This window comes from Clupea harengus, chromosome 7 (genome assembly GCF_900700415.2).
Source record: "Clupea harengus chromosome 7, Ch_v2.0.2, whole genome shotgun sequence".
Classification (NCBI taxonomy): domain Eukaryota; kingdom Metazoa; phylum Chordata; class Actinopteri; order Clupeiformes; family Clupeidae; genus Clupea; species Clupea harengus.
Genome location: NC_045158.1, coordinates 1,136,239 through 1,158,319, shown reverse-complemented (window position 1 = coordinate 1,158,319; position 22,081 = coordinate 1,136,239). Strand labels below are relative to the sequence as shown.

The 22,081-nt window shown below is 43.4% G+C and overlaps 1 protein-coding gene across 4 annotated transcripts in view; it reads left to right on the top strand.

Annotated features, from left to right (window-relative positions):
• ogdha (oxoglutarate dehydrogenase a) overlaps positions 1-21,857 on the top strand; it is a 37,024-nt gene extending 15,167 nt beyond the window's left edge. For all 4 annotated transcript variants that reach the window (XM_012835923.3, XM_012835924.3, XM_031570073.2 and 1 more), the window contains exons 5-23: positions 5,161-5,276; positions 5,684-5,838; positions 6,128-6,274; positions 7,086-7,176; positions 7,287-7,466; positions 8,211-8,339; positions 8,827-9,006; positions 9,960-10,112; positions 11,359-11,461; positions 11,754-11,882; positions 12,007-12,157; positions 12,537-12,664; positions 13,875-14,053; positions 14,197-14,268; positions 14,537-14,665; positions 15,040-15,112; positions 15,402-15,565; positions 20,177-20,331; positions 20,619-21,857. In XM_012835923.3, the coding sequence (XP_012691377.1) occupies positions 5,161-5,276; positions 5,684-5,838; positions 6,128-6,274; positions 7,086-7,176; positions 7,287-7,466; positions 8,211-8,339; positions 8,827-9,006; positions 9,960-10,112; positions 11,359-11,461; positions 11,754-11,882; positions 12,007-12,157; positions 12,537-12,664; positions 13,875-14,053; positions 14,197-14,268; positions 14,537-14,665; positions 15,040-15,112; positions 15,402-15,565; positions 20,177-20,331; positions 20,619-20,739 (2,555 nt within the window). In that variant the 3' untranslated portion in view covers positions 20,740-21,857. The remainder of the gene's footprint in view (positions 1-5,160; positions 5,277-5,683; positions 5,839-6,127; positions 6,275-7,085; positions 7,177-7,286; positions 7,467-8,210; positions 8,340-8,826; positions 9,007-9,959; positions 10,113-11,358; positions 11,462-11,753; positions 11,883-12,006; positions 12,158-12,536; positions 12,665-13,874; positions 14,054-14,196; positions 14,269-14,536; positions 14,666-15,039; positions 15,113-15,401; positions 15,566-20,176; positions 20,332-20,618) is intronic.
• Positions 21,858-22,081: the final 224 nt, after the last annotated feature.

Sequence of the window (22,081 nt, the reverse complement as noted above, 5' to 3'; positions counted from 1 at the left end):
TAGCCCACTCTATGATTCTGGCTATGTGACAATGTAACTTTTAGTTTGATGGGGACTGATTCTAAAATACTGTAAATAATGTCTAGAGCTGCTTTAAACTATTGTGGAAAAGCACATATTGCAGAAATGCTTTGTGCTCCCTGGAATGTACAGTTACTCGTTGTTAGCAAGGTCCATATTATGTTGGATGTGGATAATTTACCACATGTGTTGGTGTGCTATGATGGTGTATGCTGTTTTGATAGCATAATTTCTGTTTTCGTAGCAAGGTTTATTAAAGCAGCCTCTCTCAAACCATGGGCCACGGTGCAGTGTGGAAGCTGCTGGAGCGTACAGCCTCCAGTGCTAAAGTCAAATTAGGATCGCTGCTTCTGTGACTCGCCAGATCATCTGTGGCACAATTGAATGGAACGCTGACCAACAGAAAAAGAAAAAAAAAAGTTTAGCAATCAGGTAATATACTTGCTATATGGAAATAGACTATACGTGTCATCAACTATAGTGGCATTCCATAGGTAGTAAGGGTGTAGTGGTTGTAAGACGCGAGGGAACAGTGTCCCCTCTTCATTAGTTTGTGTGCACTCTAAGAGAGGAGCAGAAACCACTCTAGTTGCAGAGGACACTTGTTAGTAGGCTAAAAAGAACACAGTATTTTAAACTTGTCACAAAGTGTCATGCTCTCAGTCACTTGATTTTAAAACATGATATTTTTCCTCAAACATGGAAGTCGAATGTGAAACCACTTGGTGTTCTGAATGCAGAATGGATTCAGCTAGGTTTAGTCCATTTGAGCCGTTAGATCAAACCTCAGAATAGACATCTATCTCAATTTGGATATCATATCATATGGTGTGTGTGTGTGTGTGTGTGTGTGTGTGTGTGTGTGTGTGTGTGTGTGTGTGTGTGTGTGTGTGTGTGTGTGTGTGTGTGTGTGTGTGTGTGTGTGTGTGTGTGTGTGTGTGTGTGGAGGGGGGCATGTAGTAGTTGTTGCTTCCTGTTATAGTTTGATGAGCTTTGTGTGTAGCATACTGTGTGCAGTCTGTTTCTACAATATTGGATGTTCTGATGTTATATGCTGTGAGCTATCATTATCAGCAACAGTGGTGCTAAGCACTAGTTTGGTTTCCGGTTCTTCTGCTTGCGTAGCTTCATGAGGACCCGAGCAGAGAGTGTGTGGGTTACTATAGTTACTAACCCCATTGGATCTCTTTCTTTCTTCTACTGCCTTCCCTCCCCCCCAGACATCAGAATTGTCAAGGAGCGTCTCAGTGTTCTAACCGTTGGAGGTAGGCTCAACAGGCCCAAGGGGTTTGTGCGTGGATCTGTCTTGTGTCGTATGTCTGTCTTGTGCTTTGGCCAATTCAGAGCTTTTCGTGTGGCTTTTAAAAGTTGTAGTCTAGATCCCTACAATCAGGAATGGATTCTTTCCAGCCCTCCTGTTTCTGGTTCATAGGGTAGTGCATCTTAGAGGCATAGCTGAACCACAGTGGATTTGTTCTTACCGCCATCCACTGTCTGTTCAATCTAGCTACCAATAGATTTTCTGCAACGTTGGTCTTTGCACTAGTTTTGAACTGAAGTCATGTAAACTGTGCACTTTGTGTGTTTACACAGAACATTTGAATGGGCATTTAAAACAGAAGGTTTTAGCAATGACCCTCATCATAGTATTTACAATGAAAGCGTATGTTAAATGATTTTAAGAAGTAGATTGTAATATTAGTGGCAAGGAGTGATCATTACTTTAATTATCAAACATTTACACTTTGGCCTCTTCAGAAAACACAAGCGTGTGTGTGTGTTATTTCTTTACTGACTTCCTCTTCTCACTTTCCAGAATCTGATTGTGACTCCTATATTAGGGATGGTGTGGGACAGGGTAATGAACACCTTCTCCAAACACACTAGAGCCTTTTCAGCTTGTGCCTGGTATCCAGAGTTTGGGTTTTGACCACGCCATTAAAGGTTGCTTTGGAGGATACCTTTTTGCATTGGGCTGTGGATGCTGATCTGCTCTCAGTAAAGGACACGTTCAGGTTTGCATTGGGCTGTGGATGCTGATCTGCCGTCAGTACAGGACACGGCCCTGGTTTGCAGTTGTTGTTGTTGTCTTGACTATCTGTATTTGAAGGCATGTTGCTCAAGAAGGATCCTCCTTTGACCTTTTATGTTGCCAATAAAACCCTTTTTGCAGCCTACCTGCACCTTGGAGGGCTCCATGTGTGTGCCTGTGACTTCACGCTGCGGTGGGTGGGTCGGTGGGCGTGGGGCTGGGGGGGTCCTGTGCCCTTGGACATTGTACCGATGTGTGGCAGAGCCAGAGGCTCCAGCTTGAACCTTTCGAACTGCATTGTGATCCTCTGACACTGTTAGCCCTGCTTTAGGGTCGTAGAGTCTTCTTCTCTCTCTCCTCCTCCTGTCCTCTCTTCTCTGTTCTCACTATCCTCTCTTCTCTCTCCTCCTCTCTTCTCTGTTCTCACTATCCTCTCTTCTCTGTTCTCACTATCCTCATCACTCATCTCTCTGATTCATTTTTAAACATTCTGAACATGTGCCGATTCACTCCAATGCAAAGGCTTCTAGACACAATGATATTCTCACATAAGATTACACCCACCATCTTACCGATTTGAAATCTCTCTTCTGTAGTCCCTTTGTCTAATGTGTTTCTCAACTTCGTGCTTGGCTTTCACTCATTTGTATAAAACTCCAGATACTATATAATATATCTCAAAGATGCGTTTCCCATACTGCATGGCTCCCATGTTACCTAGTGTAACCATGTCATCTTTTTTATCATTGGCTGCCTGCCATATGCTCTATAATTACACCACATTAAGCAGGAGGCTATATGGGAATGATTTGCCAAAAGGCTGTTGTAATTCATATTAGTGTTAATGTAGAGTCTCCAAAGGCAAGAAGGAATGAAGCTGTGGATGTTGGTGCCATAACCACTAGGGGTGGGAATCTCTTGGCACCTCACGATTCGATTCCGTTCCGATTCAGAGGTCAACGATTCGATTCGAAACCGATTATCGCTTCTAAACCGATTATCGATACTAAATCGATTATCAATTCTAAACCGATAAAACGAGTATCGATGCATCTCGATTTTTAAAACATTTGAGTTTGCTACTCAGTCTCAAATCACTTCCTACTTTGTGTTTGATAATTAAAGAAAATCAACAGATGAATTACCTTCTCAATTTTTTTTATTAGAGAAAAAGCTTTTCCTTGTCACAATTATGACTTTCTATGAACAATGCAATAATCGATGCAGCTTGCATTTCAACACAAAACGGATGTGTAGTAAAAAAAATTATAATAAATATATATATATATATATATATATATATATTTTTTTTTATTTATTAAAAAACTGTTATGAACTTTTCTGAATCGAGACATAATCGTTCTAGAGAGAATCGAGAGAAATCGAAGAATCGATTTTTTTTTTTTTTTTCCCACCCCTAATAACTACTGCAGCCGTAGGTTGTAATTCTACATTAGTTGCACACGTATTGCCTCCTCCTTTTAAACTGTTTAGAATCACTGCTTGGTCATGACTTGATTGCTTGTCTTCAGGAGTAGTTGGCATCACTTGGATCATATATTTCAGTCAACAACTGCATCTTGTTTGGTTTGTGCTGTGGGAGAAGAAGGGTGTTTTTGGGGCTGTGTGTAGTTAGTGGAGACAGAGCTTGCTGCAGCTGCCTGACAGTGCACATGCGTGTGTGCGCACACATTCGTCACCCGCTATTGATGCACCATGACCACCCGCCATTGTTTGATTCCAGTTGTGCTCTGCCCATTCCTTGAGCTGTTTCAGTGCCAAGAATATTAAGCATGTTTCAGAGCAGAAGTCATAGTACGCAAAGCTGTTGTTGAAGGGAATCCATAATACATTCTCACTCATTAGCCTGTGCTTCTTTCATTTATGCCTATGTTGAATTACAGGTCCTTTTTTCATTTAGATAATGAATGAAATAGTGAATGATGAATTAATGAAATAGTACTAGTAGTAGTAGTAGTAGGAGGAGTACAAAATGCTTAACTGACATACACTGGTGAAGATGCAGTAGGCCTGTGCAATTCATTTCTATTTCAATTTCTATTATGGCTTCCAGCGATTGTGGAAACGATGTAATGGAGATAAAACTTAATGTAAAAAAGAAATTAGTGTACCGCATTCCGTTTCGCAAGGATTCTCTCATTTTGTCTCGTGTGATGAATCCAGTGCACTCATTTTGTCTCGTGTGATGAATCCACTGCACTCATTTTGTCTCGTGTGATGAATCCACTGCACTCTTTTTCTTTACAGCGATGCGTTTATGCCCCTCCCTAAAACACCAGAACCACAAAATCACAATTATGATTTTTGCCGTAATCGGCAGTACGTTTTTTTTTTTTTGAGAAATTTACCATCATGAAGACGTTGAAGTCAACATAAGCCATAACTAGACTGTCCTAAACATCTACCACTACCATCAGATATGGATAGTATATGTGCTGCTATCTACTATCAGATAAGCTGTACAATGGTACTGTACAAAGATTCTGCATGTAAATGCACTAGAGTATTTTGGAAGCATACGTATCTGCATACTTGTATTTCCATAATTGTACTGTATAACTCAACAGTATCTTTTCTGTCTGTTTTTACCTCTCACTATCTTTATTCTTCACCCCTTTTGCACCATTTCTCACCCTTTCTTCCTTAAAATAACTGGGCTTGTCTTCTGCGTGTCTTTTGTGTGTTTGTCCTGTTTATCATCAAACAATGCTCTTTTTATTTACCTTGCATATCCGTCATCACATTATTAACACTTTTTGACTTTTTATCGTTTGCTTTTGGCATTATTAACACTTTTTGACGTGGCTTTTTTATCGTTTGCCTTTTATTATTAAACTCACTGTGTTCCCTAATGAAACCTCTTCATTTTGCACTCTCATCTAACCCAACGTTCTTTTCTCCCATGTTTGTCACCCTTGTTTTCTTTGGTTCCTGCTCTCTTTCTGTGTCCTCTATTCCATCCTGTGTGGACGGACTCCACTGTCTCTTCTGTCTCACTCTCCTGCCATCTGTCTGTCTGTCTGTCCCTGTGTAACCCTTTCCGCTGTCCCCTCCACCTCATCTCACTGGGGTTGCTGGGCTCTCAGGCTTCTATGGTCTGGATGAATCGGACCTGGATAAAGTGTTCCGCCTACCCACCACCACCTTCATCGGTGGGGAGGAGAGTGCACTGCCCCTTCGGGAGATCATCAGACGGTTGGAGGTGAATTGAGTCACCCAGGACAACTGGTTACTTCACACGTGCTCTGTTAGCTAGCCTGCTAGCCACCACACTACACATACACATCTCAATAACAATAACCTAACAACTCAAAATGACATTCATGCACACAGTTTTCATATTTACATTGTGATAATGTCATTTAGTTCAATGTGTACACATGTTTGATGCTCAAAAGCGTGTGTTATGCATACGTAAAGATACTGTAAAGTGCAAACTGTGGCTGAACATACAGATAAACACACATAGAACTGTAAACCCTAAATGTTACTAATCTAGTACTCTATTGTGCTGCCCACAAGCCCCTAATGTGTGTCTAATGCGTGTTAGATGGCATACTGTCAACACATCGGTGTTGAGTTCATGTTCATCAATGTGTCTTGTGTTAGATGGCATACTGTCAACACATCGGCGTTGAGTTCATGTTCATCAATGACCTGGACCAGTGTCAGTGGATCCGGGAGAAGTTTGAGAGACCTGGTGGAAGGCATTTCACCATCGAGGAGAAGAGAACCCTGCTGGCTCGCATGATTCGATCCACCCGGTACAAAAGACTTCCTACTAGAAACAAACACGCATGCTTGGCTTTTACAGGCTGACATATTTTCAGGATGTCCTGTAGTGAGGTCTTGGGTTATAACACGGCCATTCCTAATTCATTACTTTTTCTCTTTCATGGGAGGTTTTATTGACGTTGAAATGGGAAATATTTATCTTGATGCTGTTTGAGGAGTCTGGGATTTTAATTTGTTTCTGATTTTGAGCCAACCTAATGTCACAGTGCCTTTTCTACCATATTGTAAGATCAAGCCATTTGTACTGCTGTGTTGCAGGTTTGAGGAGTTCCTGCAAAGGAAGTGGTCATCTGAGAAGAGATTTGGGCTGGAGGGCTGTGAGTCACTCATCCCTGCACTCAAGACCATCATCGACAAGTCCAGTGAGAACGGAGTGGAGAACGTCATCATGGGAATGCCTCACAGGTAAATAGAGTGGAGAATGTCATCATGGGAATGCCATGGGAATGCCTCACAGGTAAATAGAGTGGAGAATGTCATCATGGGAATGCCATGGGAATGCCTCACAGGTAAATAGAGTGGAGAATGTCATCATGGGAATGCCTCACAGGTAAATAGAGTGGAGAATGTCGATATGGGAATGCCATCATGGGAATGCCATGGGAATGTCATGGGAATGCCACACAGGTAAATAGAGTGGAGAATGTCGATATGGGAATGCCTCACAGGTAAATAGAGTGGAGAATGTCGATATGGGAATGCCTCTTGTCATTAAACTCAGCTTGTGTCTGTAAATGGTTTTACACAGGTCTGTGATTGTGGAGGCAAGCAGCGCTGTATAGCGCGTTCCTCTCGGGATCATGCAGGCGTGGGCTTCAGGTTGAGAATCACGGCCTTAAAGAGTGGGAGGAGTACATTGGGATATTGGGATTGACACAATCACCAGCAAGAGAAGTTCAAGAGACTGGTCATGGCTGTTGGTACTCTCTGACTCAGATTGCTACTTTCCATCAGACATACATTAGACACTATACATTTATTGTGGTCTTTGATCAGTATTGCAATGACCAACGGTTCCATTGAGATACAGTCTTCTGTGGTAGTACATCCCCCTCCCCCTCCCCCGTCTTAGTTCCCCCTCCCCCGTCCAGTAAGGATGCTTGTTCTGCTCTGGCAGTCCTCACAAACACGACGCTCCTCATTCCTTCGAGCGTGATGAGTACTGTATGTTCAAATGCTTTTTCTGTGTCTGATCTTGTCCTCTCTCTCTCTCAAGGGGTCGTCTGAATGTCCTGGCCAATGTCATTCGCAAAGAGTTGGAGCAGATCTTCTGCCAGTTTGACTCTAAGTTGGAGGCAGCGGATGAGGTGAGTCCAGTGCCATACAGTGTGCCGTTGACACCATGTCATCTAGTTATACCAGCCAACACACTGCGATGCTTTGGGGCTGATCAGGTCTTTTTGTGTCTGTTTCTCAGGGCTCTGGAGATGTGAAGTATCACCTGGGAATGTACCACAGAAGAATAAATCGCGTGACTGACCGGAACATCACGCTCTCTCTGGTGGCCAACCCATCTCATCTGGAGGCAGTCAATCCCGTGGTGCAGGGCAAGTGCAAGGCGGAGCAGTTCTACTGTGGAGACACTGATGGCAAGAGGGTAATGAGATGTTTCATGCTCTAATAAATAGAGATACTAGAACATGATGAGTAGGGGTGGGAATCTCGTGGCACCTCACGATTCGATTCCGATTCAGTGGTCAACGATTCGATTCTAAACCGATTATCGCTTCTAAACCGATTATAAATTCTAAAACGATTATCGATGCATGTCGATTTTTAAAACATTTCAGTTTGCTACTCAGAGTCTCAAATCACTTCCTACTTTGTGTTTGATAATTAAAGAAAATCAACATATGAATTACCTTCTCTATTTTTTATTAGAGAAAAAGCTTTTCCTTGTCACAATTATGACTTTCAATGAACAATGCAAATAATCGATGCAGCTTGCATTTCAACACAAAATGGATGTGTAAAAAAAAAAAATGATTAATTAAAAAATCGATTATGAACTTTTCTGAATCGAGACAGAATCGTTCTAGAGAGAATCGAGAGAAATCGAAGAATCAATTTTTTTCCCCACCCCTAATGATGAGCAGTTCTACTGTGGAGACACTGATGGCAAGAGTGTAATGAGATCCCAACAGATGGTTCATGCTGTAATAAAGGCCTGTACATAGAGATACTATAACATGATGGGCAGTTCTACTGTGGAGACTCTGATGGCAAGAGGGTAATGAGATCCCAACAGATGGTTCATGCTCTAATAAAGGCCTGTACATAGAGATTACATGTTTAGGAATTCTGACATTAATATGTGAATGTATGTGTGTGTGTGTTTCAGGTCATGTCAGTCCTGTTGCACGGGGATGCAGCCTTCGCTGGGCAGGGGATTGTCTACGAGACGTTCCACTTGAGTGACCTGCCGTCATACACCACACATGGCACAGTGCATGTTGTCGCCAACAACCAGGTACCTGATCATTCACGCCATCTCAAACAAAGCATAGTGCCAGCTGAGTTCTAACATTGTATGGCGCGAGCAGAACCAGTAGGTTGAGAACTAAGTTCTTGAGAGGGTTTCTGACCCAGGACGACTCATCTCACACATCTCAGAGGACTGATGTCTGATGTATAGTAAACTCTTGGTGGGAATGTCAGTTTCCCACCAAGAGTTCAGTTTAAGGATGTCTATGAGTTCTGTAACAGGACTGTGTGTGCACTGCAGGGCTGCACTACTGACAGGGGGAAATTATCAACCACATTATAGTTTTAGATGGATTAAATCCCAATTTTTCAAATCCATATAAAGTCCTTTCTATACAATTAGTCCAGATTTGGTCACCTTGTGTGACAGTAGTTACCCAGTGTTTTTGCTGAAGTGGACATTCTAGCTCTCAGGCTACCAGGAGAGACCTATGGATGTCTCCGTCAGACTAATCTGCCCTCTGTCTATCCAGATCGGCTTCACCACTGACCCTCGAATGGCGCGCTCCTCGCCCTATCCCACTGATGTGGCCCGGGTGGTCAACGCTCCTATCTTCCACGTGAACGCAGATGACCCTGAGGCTGTGGCCTATGTCTGTGAGGTTGCTGCTGAGTGGAGGGCCACCTTTCACAAGGACGTAGTGGTGGATCTGGTGAGTGTGTGTGTGTGTCTGCTTCAGCATGCCAACATTCGGCCCTTTTTAGGAAACTGGAATATCGAGTGGCCTTGCGTATGTCCAGAGTGGAACGTGTAAAGACAGTGTTGTGTTTGTGACTCAGTGTGTATTTCAAAGACAGTGTTGTGTTTGAAACACACACTGAGTCACAAAGACAGTGTTGTGTTTGTGACTCGGTGTGTGTTTGTGACTCAGTGTGTGTTTCAAAGACAGTGTTGTGTTTGTGACTCGGTGTGTGTTTGTGACTCAGTGTGTGTTTCAAAGACAGTGTTGTGTTTGTGACTCGGTGTGTGTTTGTGACTCAGTGTGTGTTTCAAAGACAGTGTTGTGTTTGTGACTCAGTGTGTGTTTGTGACTCAGTGTGTGTTTCAAAGACAGTGTTGTGTTTGTGACTCAGTGTGAGTTTGTGACTCAGTGTGTGTTTGTGACTCAGTGTGTGTTTGTGACTCAGTGTGTGTTTCAAAGACAGTGTTGTGTTTGTGACTCAGTGTGTGTTTGTGACTCAGTGTGAGTTTGTGACTCAGTGTGTATTTCAAAGACAGTGTGTGTTTGTGACTCAGTGTGTATTTCAAAGACAGTGTTGTGTTTGTGACTCGGTGTGTGTTTGTGACTCAGTGTGTGTTTCAAAGACAGTGTTGTGTTTGTGACTCAGTGTGTATTTCAAGGACAGTGTTGTGTTTGTGACTCAGTGTGTGTTTGTGACTCAGTGTGTATTTCAAAGACAGTGTTGTGTTTGTGACTCAGTGTTGTGTTTGTGACTCAGTGTGTGTTTGTGACTCAGTGTGTGTTTCAAAGACAGTGTTGTGTTTGTGACTCAGTGTGAGTTTGTGACTCAGTGTGTGTTTGTGACTCAGTGTGTGTTTGTGACTCAGTGTTGTGTTTGTGACTCAGTGTGTGTTTGTGACTCAGTGTGTGTTTCTGTGCTTCAGGTGTGTTACAGGAGGAACGGCCATAATGAGATGGATGAGCCCATGTTCACTCAGCCACTCATGTACAAGACGATCAAGAAGCAGAAGGGGGTGATGCTGAAGTATGCTGAGAAGCTCATCGAGGAGGGCTCAGTAACTAGACAGGAGTATGAGGTGAGGGGCTCATTGAGGAGGGCTCCGTGACTAGACAGGAGTATGAGGTGAGGGTTCAGTAACTAGACAGGAGTATGAGGTGAGGGTTCAGTAACTAGACAGGAGTATGAGGTGAGGGTTCAGTAACTAGACAGGAGTATGAGGTGAGGGTTCAGTAACTAGACAGGAGTATGAGGTGAGGGTTCAGTAACTAGACAGGAGTATGAGGTAAGGGACTCATTGACTAGACAGGAGTATGAGGTAAGAGGCTCAGTAACTAGACAGGAGTATGAGGTGAGGGGCTCATTAACTAGACAGGAGTATGAGGTAAGGGGCTCATTGACTAGACAGGAGTATGAGGTAAGGGACTCATTGACTAGACAGGAGTATGAGGTAAGGGGTTCAGTAACTAGACAGGAGTATGAGGTAAGGGGTTCAGTAACTAGACAGGAGTATGAGGTAAGGGGGAAATGGATCAATCTTTGTGTGTACACATGGTTCGACGGCAGGTCGCACACAATCCCACAGTTACAACGTATGCCCAATGAATGCCCATTCTCTTCATAGATCTGAACGGGACTCAGATCAGGGTCAATTCATGTCCACTCCCACAGTTATTCTTATATGATCGACACCAGTCCCTCAAGCATTTTGCAATCTTGGGTTTTCACAAATTCTGACCGCCGCGCTACAATGTGTCTTGGTGGAGTCTAGAATATATGAGATATTCATTTAAAAGATGATTTTCCAGTCGATTATGCAGATTACATTGTGAAAACCTGACATTACTGTTAAATATACCTTGAAGTCAAACAGGTGGCACCTTCCCATACAATTGGCATGATGGCTGTGCTCACGGCAGTATTAGATCCACACAATTAACAATCTGTGTGCAGTTCCTTACCACAGCGATACACAGACCGTTTAGCCCACATGCATCAGCGTTAGTTCCTCTTGGTGTCGCCAATCTGCGAATTACAAATATTATGCGTACGCCATCTTGAGACCATACGCAGAGGTAGACATGTTTTCCTGTCGAGAATCTTTTCATAAATACCGTGTGTTATGTGTAGAAAAGTGCTCAGCCCAATTTGAGTGGTTCCACATCGTTGCTACATATGGCCCATGGAGAGATTGACACTTTAGTGATGGTGGTCATTAAAATCATCTCTTTTAAATAAATTAAACGCTGAGATGAGTGAATACACAGAAATGACAAAAAGACGCTTCATATTCTTCATATATCCTTGTCTTTCCCTTTGTTCAGGAGGAGATTGCTAAGTATGATAAGATTTGTGAGGAAGCACATGCACGCTCCAAAGATGAGAAGATCCTTCACATTAAGCACTGGCTGGACTCCCCTTGGCCTGGTAAGTAGGGTCCGATGGCTGAAACCATTTCTCACTCTGGGAATACTGGATTCAGATCCTTGACATTTGTTCTGCATTATTAGAAAGACTGCTGGTAACATACTGTAGGTTGCTAATGTATATTATTAGAAAGACAGCTGGTAACATACTGTAGGTTGCTAATGTATATTATTAGAAAGACAGCTGGTAACATACTGTAGGTTGCTAATGTATATTATTAGAAAGACAGCTGGTAACATACTGTAGGTTGGTAATGTATATATGCATGTTAATGTATATGCATGTTTTTCAGGTTTCTTCACTCTAGATGGCCAGTCCAAGAGCATGAGTGCTCCCTCTACTGGTCTGACTGAGGAAGAGCTGTCACATATTGGACAGGTGGCGTCATCCGTACCTGTAGAGGACTTCACTATCCATGGAGGTCACAAACTCAAATATGTCTCTTCTTTTTTGAACCCCATCACCTTTAAACAGACAGATGCTTACTATGCCCTTTGTCACTCTTCGTCTCACCTCCGTCACTCTCTTCTTCCTCCTCCTGTCAGGTCTAAGTCGTGTCCTGAAGAGCCGAGGTGAGATGATCCGTAACCGCACGGTTGACTGGGCTCTGGGAGAGTACATGGCGTTTGGCTCCCTGCTGAAAGAGGGCATCCATGTGAGACTCAGTGGCCAAGATGTGGAGAGAGGCACCTTCAGGTAACAAAGCATAGACTAGATATGTGTACTGCACACATGACAAGGGTGAAGGAAACAACAGGGGATTTCAACATGGTAAAGAATGTTTTCACCTGTGAGAGATGGTGCCGTGTAATAAGTGCATAACAAATGTGCGGTAGAGTTCAAAGGTCTTACTGCTAACCACTGCTGTAACTCTTCCCGGAAAACGATTTATTGCCATGCATGTCTGCTCAGATAGGGTCTTGATGATATAGTCCTGGTACATTTACAGTGCATCAGGAGGTCAAAGCTAAAGCTTATTTTAGATTTTAAATCTCCTCAGCAGTTAATGTGACTGGTTGTGAGTTCTTTGAAGCTGTTTTCTCAATTATTGTTGTTGTTTTGTGTCTTCTGCCAGCCACCGTCACCATGTTCTTCATGACCAGAATGTGGACAAGAGAACCTGCATCCCCATGAACCACATGGATCCCAACCAAGCCCCTTACACCGTCTGCAACAGCTCCCTGTCTGAGTATGGAGTGCTAGGTCAGTGGGCACACAATCATAGTGGGCACACCTGTCTGAGTATGGAGTGCCAGGTCAGTGGGCACACAATCATAGCAGGGGCACCTGTCTGAGTATGGAGTGCTAGGTCAGTGGGCACCTGTCTGAGTATGGAGTGATAGGTCAGTGGGCACACCTGTCTGAGTATGGAGTGCTGGGTCAGTGGGCACACCTGTCTGAGTATGGAGTGCTGGGTCAGTGGGCACACAATCATAGAGGTGCTTCATCTTGAACTAGGGTGGAGAAAGGGATGTCTAGAGGGGGCGACAATGTGTTGTTAGTGTGTGTGCACAGCATTAATGAAGACGCTCATGTTCAGCTAATAATACGCTAAAACCTAAACCAATAGGCTACATGCTGTTGATGGGCAGTCTCCTATTTTGCATGACCTTTATAGTCAAGTAGGCTAACATTAATTATTACAAATAAAAAGGACCTTTTTCTGAGCACATTTACAAACGTTAAGGCTATTAACTGGGGATGTTAAGATTCACCGATTTGCATTGATGCATTGGCATAAAAGTTCACAAGGCAATTCCCCCGATTTAAAAAAAGTGTACAACGGGTACGCTTTGGTCTGTAGAAACAAACTGCAAGGTGTTAGGCAATCCCTGCCATGGTACACCAACACCAATTTACAGGCTTAGTTAGTGTGAATGTGATCTTGGACAAATAAACTATATGTATTACCATCTTCAGGTTCCTGAGCTTTATTATAATAAATTACCTCGAACTAAACCGTTTATGGTCAATGAAAAGCCATTCAAATATAGCTGATCAGGCCTTTGACCAAAAGGTAGGCTATGTTGAAATAGCAATAATCATTTACATTTAGTCATTTAGCAGACGCTTTTATCCAAAGCGACTTACAAGTTATACACATTTTACATTTACACTGATGGCACACTGCACATCAGGAGCAATTAGGGGTTCAGTGTCTTGCTCAAGGACGCTTCGACAGGGAATCGAACTAGCAACCTTCTGATTACTAAACGACTTCTCTACCTCCTGTACCACTGTCGCCCCCGGTACAACAGGTGTACACATCCTTGTAACTCGCTTTAGATAAAAGCGTCTGCTAAATGACTAACTGTAACTGTAACCTCGTTCCTCTCCTTCAGGGGACAGTGCTTATATGCCTAACCTTACCTTATTGTTCCTCTTGTCTGTCCTCTTTCATGTGTATCCGTAGGCTTTGAGCTTGGCTTTGCTATGGCAAGTCCCAATGCCCTGGTTTTGTGGGAGGCCCAGTTCGGTGACTTCCACAACACGGCTCAATGCATCATCGATCAGTTCATCTGCCCTGGCCAGGCCAAGTGGGTTCGTCAGAACGGCATCGTGCTGCTGCTGCCCCATGGCATGGAGGGCATGGTGAGAGGAGGGGCTTATCTCTTCATGCGTCAACTCTCACAGTGGACATCAAATACATACATATCACAATTCTCATTATGTCCACCAGATCTTCAATCTATTGCTTTGGTCTGTTCTCTGTCCCTCTGCCCCTTGCCATACAGGGTCCTGAGCATTCTTCAGCCCGCCCTGAGCGTTTCCTCCAAATGTGTAACGATGATCCTGATGTCTATCCGGTATGACAGAACCCATCAACACCCCCACCCCCCCCCCCCACCCCTCTCCAGGCTTTATGAGCCAATGTTGTACTCACTCACTCACTCACTCACTCACTCACTCACTCACTCACTCACTCACTCACTCACTCACTCACTCACTCACTCACTCTCTCACTCTCTCACTCACTCACTCACTCACTCACACTCTCTCTCTCACACTCTCTCTCTCTCTCTCTCTCTCTCTCTCTCTCTCTCTCTCTCTCTCTCTCTCTCTGGTCTCCCACAGAAAATCAAGCCTGAGGACTTCGCTGTCCAGCAGCTGATTGACTGTAACTGGATCGTGGTGAACATTTCCAATCCAGCCAACCTTTTCCATGTACTGAGGAGGCAGATCTTGTACCCCTTCAGAAAGCCTGTAAGTCACAGTGGAGTGTCCAGTTATGTGTATCCACAAATGTACACCTGTTTGATTACCACTTACTTACAAGGAGGGCATTCTTGTTTGTGGGAGCTTAGAATGGGAGGCTTTATTGTAACTCTAAAATCCTGGGGCAGTTTTTAGGCCCAGTATGATAGAGGTTTGTAAGTTTGGGCTGGGTCGTAAAGGTTGCAGTAGGGATGTGCAGCCACTCATGAAGATGGAATTGGACATCTCAGGTGTCAAAGCTTGTAGTTTTGGATTCAATCTTGGGACACCTTTTTTATACTACTACATACTTTATGTGGTCAATGTTCATTTCTATGGACACACCTGATTGTCCTTCATGCTCCCTATCTTTCTCTTGGCAGCTCATTATATTCACTCCAAAGTCTCTTCTGCGCCATCCTGAGGCCAAGTCCAACTTTGACGAGATGCTTCCAGGTATGAAGTCGATTTTATTTTATACATAATGGATTTTTTTGTTGTATATCTTCTCATGATCTTTCCCTCTGATTGTAATTTATATGGTAAGCAACTGGTTAAACAGGATTTAATGATTTTCACCGTATAAAAGTCCAAAACATCCTGGTCACCACTACCGTCAATGCATTAGCCAGTAAAAAAAATATATAAAAATGTAAGATTTGGTGATTGGACAATTGCATTTAGTTTTTGTAGCGCAGACACAAATATTGACCAGTATCCCTGTAACACACGTCTGCCTCACTAGGCACTCATTTCCAGCGACTGATCTCCGAGGCTGGCCCCGCCGCAGACAACCCAGCAGATGTGAAGCGTATCGTGTTCTGCACTGGGAAGGTTTACTACGAGCTTAACCGTGAACGCAAGACCAGAGGCATGGAAAACACAGTTGCCATCAGTCGCATCGAGCAGGTATTTTGACCACATCCTTACAGTACATACAGGAAAACCCAGAGGGTAAAAGCAGATGACTCAAAACATGTTTGAATAGCGCATCCTCATTGTCAACACAAATCTTTAGCAAATGTACCTCATGGGGTGATGTCTCCGATCAAAACTGGTTGCCACTCTGCTGCAAAATATCCACCTAACTAGCCTATGAAATGTATCTGTGTAGATTTGAATGTCTCGGTCATATATCATAAAAAAGTTATTTGGTTGAAAGTGAATGGACTATCGTGAAAATGTAAAAGAATACTTGGAAGCATAGTTCTCAAGAGTGTCTTATTTTAAAACATAACTTGGTAGACTATAGGGAGGCAACAGTAAGCCGTATTAATGTTGAATCGTTCGGTACACCCCTAACGGTTCAATATGCACACGTGAACCGCCATGCCTGTCATTTCCCTTACATTTCCAAAACGTGCTGAAGAATATTGGTATTTTTTCATATACTTTCTAAGTCGTTGCAACTCATGTGAATTCCTCCCCCACAAGAATGTATCACGCCATGTTCATTAACATCCAAATGGTCAGCCAGACCTTTCCTGTCTGCAGACCTTCACACCTTTCATATCTAGGTAGACCCCATACTGTTCCCCTTCACACGAACACACACCACCTTACACCTTGTACCGGGCCCCCAGACACACCCATTATGTTAAGTTGTGTATTCCACCTTCCTATAACTGAAATGTAACGTGTATGCTGTACTGAGAAGAGAAGAACATGATGCAGAAGACTTGTGGAGACACAGACCACTACGTGTGGTGAGAGAACGGAGCATGGAGTGATGCTGGGACATCATTGAGGAAACATCACCGCCTTTTGAAGGCCAACATAGAAGAGACCCTACACTATGGACGATATCTCTTAATCATCCCCCCTTCTTCGTGTTGTGTGTGCTTCATCGAATCCGCAGAATAAACCAATCAGATCTGTACACACCCATAGCCTAATACTTGGTTGCTGCACCTTTGGCAGCGATTACAGCTTCAAGGCGTCTTGGAAGGAAGCTACGAGCTTGGCACTTTTTTTTTTTGGACATTTATGCCCATTCCTCTTGGCATATCCTTGCAAGCTCCATCAGGTTGGGTGGGGAGCATCGGTACACAGCCATTTTCAGCTCTCTCCATAGATGTTCAATGGATTCAGGTCTGGGCTCTGGGCCACTCAAGGACATGCACAGACTTTCCTCGAAGCCACTCCTTTGTTCTCTTGGCTGTGTGCCTCAGGTCGTTGTCATGTTGGAAGGTAAACCTTCGCCCCAGTCTGAGGTCCAGAGCCCTCTGGAGCAGGTTGTCTTCAAGACCTTGGTGTACTTAGCTGCATTCATCTTTCCCTATATCAGGACTAGTCCCGCTGCTGAAAAACATCCCCTCATCATGATGCTGCCACCACCATGCTTCACTGTAGGGATGGTATTAGCCAGGTGATGAGCGGTGCCTGATTTCCTCCAGACGTGACGCTTGGTATTCAGACCAAAAAGTTACATTTTGGTTTCATCAGACCAGAGAATCTTGTTTAGGTGCCTTTTGGCAAACCCCAAGCGGGCTGTGATGTGCCTTTTACTAAGGAGGGGCTTCCGTCGGGCCACTCTACCATAAAGGCCTGATTGGTTGTGAGCTGCCTGGATGGTTGATCTTCTGAAAGGTTCTTCCATCTCCACAAGGATATGCTGGAGCTCTGTCAGAGTGACCCTCGGGTTCCTGCTCACCTCACTGGCCAAGGCCCGTCTTCCCCGACTGCTCAGTTTGAACGGTGGGCCAGGTCTAGGAAGATTCTTGGTGGTTCCAAACTTCTTCCACTTATGATTGATGGTGGCCACTGTGCTCTTTGGGACCTGTGAAGCTGCAGAGATTTTTCCGTACCCTTCTCCAGATCTGTGCCTTGACACAATCCTGTTTCTGAGGTCTGCAGATGATTCCTCTGACCCCCATGGCTTTGGAGTTTGCTTTGACATGCACTGTCAACTGTGGGACAGGTGTTGGCAATCCCCAATCATATCCAATCAATTGAATTGATCACAGGTGGACGCCAATTAAGAGGTAGAAACATCTCATGCCGTATCAGTGGAAACAAAATGCACCTCAGCTCACTTTTGGGTGTCATATCAAAGGATGTGCACACTTGTGTACATATGATATTTTACATTTAGAATTTGAATACGTTAGCACAGATGTCATTATGGGCTACTTTTTGTAGACAAAAAATGACAAAAAATGAACTCTATTGTAGAATATGTCTAACATAATAAAATGTGGAGAAGGTGAAAAGGGTGTGCAGACTTTCCGGCTTGACTGTAGAACAACAATGGTGTTTTCAACACTCAGATCTTTCAGTTGGTGTGTCCACCCAGTTTCCAGGATCTTTCAGTGCTTATTGTGCTGTAGGCTACACGCACGTTGTACGTTGAGATCCACAGAACATCTCTGGAGCCTGTTCAAATTTCCCTGGATCCTATCAGCGCCCCGTATGCAAATAGAAGATATGGAAGAGAGGGGAAACTAAAACCAAAATGATCTCAGCTCCAACTTGACAGTGGCGGATGCTAGCTTGACTGAGAGAAGCCAATTTGGAGAGGTACCGCCATCTTTCAAATCCGCTGTGTGGGAACATTTTGGATTCAGTGTTCAATACAATGACAAGGATAAGAAGACTTTCAACAACCAAAGTAGAGTCTGCAAGCATTGTTTTGTCACTGTTGGCTACTCGAGTGGAAGCACTTCGAACATGTCTCATGTATTTGGCCAACACTCGGCCCTATCCCAGGTGGAGCAAGGAGAGGCCACTAGCTGTCTCTTGCTGTTGCCTTCCAGCAACAATTTTGTGACAAATAGCAAAGAAACTAGGCCACATAGAGAGCAAACACCTCCGCCCAGGCCAAATGAACTAGGCCACTTAGAGAGCACACACCTCCGCCCAGGCCAAATGCCGCATCTCGCATCGTACAACGCAGACTACATTTGTGGAACCGCCCCGTGAGTCGGATCGGCTCCAGGATTTAACGGGTTTCCTTGGCCCATGCTACACCTTTCCACCAAGTTTCATGGAAATCCAGCAAGTCGTTTTTTGCGTTATCCTGCTTCCACAGACAAACTACCAAACAAACGACACCTTTTTGGCAGAGGTAATAATGAAAGCAGTGGGAGTATCTATAGCCCAAGATATGCAGCCTTATTTGGTGATCATGACTCGGGATTATGTCATCGGGGGAAAAGCCTTATTTGGTGATCATGACTCAGGATTATGTCATGGGGGGAAAAAGCCTTATTTGGTGATCATGACTCAGGATTATGTCATGGGGGGAAAAAGCCTTATTTGGTGATCATGACTCGGGATTATGTCATGGGGGGAAAAAGCCTTATTTGGTGATCATGACTCGGGATTATGTCATCGGGGAAAAAGCCTTATTTGGTGATCATGACTCGGGATTATGTCATCGGGGGAAAAGCCTTATTTGGTGATCATGACTCAGGATTATGTCATGGGGGGAAAAAGCCTTATTTGGTGATCATGACTCGGGATTATGTCATGGGGGGAAAAAGCCTTATTTGGTGATCATGACTCGGGATTATGTCATCGGGGAAAAAGCCTTATTTGGTGATCATGACTCGGGATTATGTCATGGGGGGAAAAAAGCCTTATTTGGTGATCATGACTCAGGATTATGTCAAGGGGGGAAAAGCCTTATTTGGTGATCATGACTCGGGATTATGTCATGGGGGGAAAAAAGCCTTATTTGGTGATCATGACTCAGGATTATGTCAAGGGGGGAAAAAGCCTTATTTGGTGATCATGACATGAAAAAATTACAATGTCCCCGCCCACACACATTTCAGCAGTAAAGCTCTATGAAACATCACAGAGAGAAATTCAAAACAAATTGACTCAGACACCCTACCTAGCTCTCTCCACTGATAGTGTGACCTCCAGAGCAAGTGAAAGCTACCTTACTGTAGTAGGGACAGAAACCAGACCCAGTCAGTCATGCTGCCATGTTTCTGAATAGAACACTTTATTTGTCTAGTGACAAAATAAATAGTTTATTGTTTAAAGGGTGAGTTAATTTTTTCATAAATATGAAGGTACCGAAACCTTACTGTAACCGTGTCCCAAAAACCATTAAGCATACTGAACCATGGGCTTACTGTACCATTGCATCCCTAGGAGACCAGCACGTACAGTTTCCAAATATGAATGGGTTTTACCCATAGCTTTTGCCTGGCCTACTTGACATAATGGTATTTTGATTGAGGTTTCAGTTTTTATAACTATGAGCCTATTATTGATTTGGCTTAAAGGTCCCCAGTGAGAAATATGGACCAGGAAAATATTAGTAGCCCAATGATTCTTGCTTGCTTTATTGCTGTGTTTGTGTTGGCATGAAACTTAAGCATCACATGACATGTTACATTGCAGAGCATCATGCTAAATGGGCCTCGATTATATATATAAGCTCACTAGAGAGATTCCGTATGTGAAAGGCATAAAAGCCTAAAACAACATCTGGCCCTGTAGGACAGAATTGAGTATGAACTGCCTCAAAAAACGAATTTGTGTCACCATTTGTTTTTCTCTCAGCTCTCTCCATTCCCCTTTGACCTGGTGAAGAGTGAGACGGAGAAGTACCCCAACGCTGACATAGTGTGGTGCCAGGAGGAGCACAAGAACCAGGGCTACTACGACTACGTCAAGCCACGCATGCGCACCACCATCGCCCGCATCAAACCTGTCTGGTAAGGGTCCCATGAGGGCGAGGGCTTTATGGCCTCAGACCACTTCATGTTAGTCTCTGGTTTTGTCCATGTTCAACCGTTGGATATTGGATGCACAGCAAACAAATAGATAGTTTTTAATACAAGTCATCAGAGCAATCTGTTTATACATATACATTTACATCAATTCACTGTTGAATATCTAAAGCATGATTTGAACTATGGACAATACACATGCAGGGACCTTTCTGACCTGTCAATCTTTGTGGTGTGTCTGTCTGCCTGTCTGCCTGTCTGTCTGTCCGTAGGTATGCTGGACGTGGGTCAGCCGCAGCGCCTGCCACTGGAAATAAGAAAGCCCATCTGTTGGAGTTGTCTCGTTTCCTGAACACTGCTTTCGACTTGGACGCCTTCAAAGAACACGAGTAACAGACTCTCAGCCCTGTAGACGATTGAACCCGTGTTCATATTTCACCTCCAAACAGTGTAGATTCTCTCTGACACATCAGGCATTCCCCCCATGCCCTGTCTAATGTGTGTGTGGTCATGCAGTCTCATTCTGTGTCCACCACCTTTCCTTTTAAAATGAACCGAAACAATCTAGACTCAAACTCAAAACATTTCTTGTGTTAGTGTCTGCATCCCCACTTTATGGACTAAATCATGTTGCATCTACTGTATGATGGGGTTATTACTTCCTCAGGAGAAAATGTATTAATGACAAGGTTTTAGCATTTTACCCCAGGTTTGAACATGCTTTTTCTCTTGCGCTGAAATCCCCCAAATAATCCCCTTATGTTCAGTGTCCTTCGTCCCCTGGCTCTCTGTGGCCACCGCCATCTTCATCACCACTTTTAGGCAACGTAAGGCTTTACATTATTTTGTGCTGTGATTATTGTCTTTATTTTCCTTCTGATTGTATTAGCTTCAGTATGAGTATACTATTACCTGCTTGAGGAAACAGACTGCGGGATGTCAATGTAACATGGTGACACACGGTTTTCAGTGGTCTAGTCATTCAGAATGGAGCAATGAATCAGCATTTAAAAGAGGTAAACTTTCCCTATCACACAGTGAGTTAGTTTGGAATATGGAATAAGGGAAACAGGCACTTGGGTGGGCACCTTTTCCTGGGGTCAGAATAATAGAGTTGCCATAGGAACGGAGGGGTTGTATATTGCGTTTGTGGCCTTGATCTCTGTTTTCTTCTATATAAGATCAACTGTGATCACTATTGAAAGGCATACTGAAGAGTGTGTGCTCAACACGTGCACTTCCAACAGTAGAGATGATGGAAATGTCATTTTGTAAAGGGCACCTGGTCTTGGTTACTTTTCTGCTCACTTTGTCCTCCAGTGCCAAAAGGTGAAAGGGTGTGTGAATTATAATTGCAACAGTCTGAAAAAGGAAATCATGTCATTTTAGCTCAGCGGTTAACAATAAAACAAATCCTGTGGAGAGAGCAAATGATTTATTTATTTTCATATGGAATATTTTAATTATTTCCATGTTATGTTGCTTCATTGAATAAAAACATTATCTTCTCACTCTGCCTAATTTGGTTCTTGCTTTCTTGTTTGTTTCTTTAGGGATTCATTTAAGATATTAAATGCATTATAAACATTTAATGCAATTAACGTAGCTTTGTGGGTTTATAACTATTTCTGTTAGTGCATATATATATATATATATGGTTAAAATATCATACACCTGACACAGAGCTTAGTTGAATTTACAAGCTTACAAGTTTATTGAGCACTTCAACTTCCAA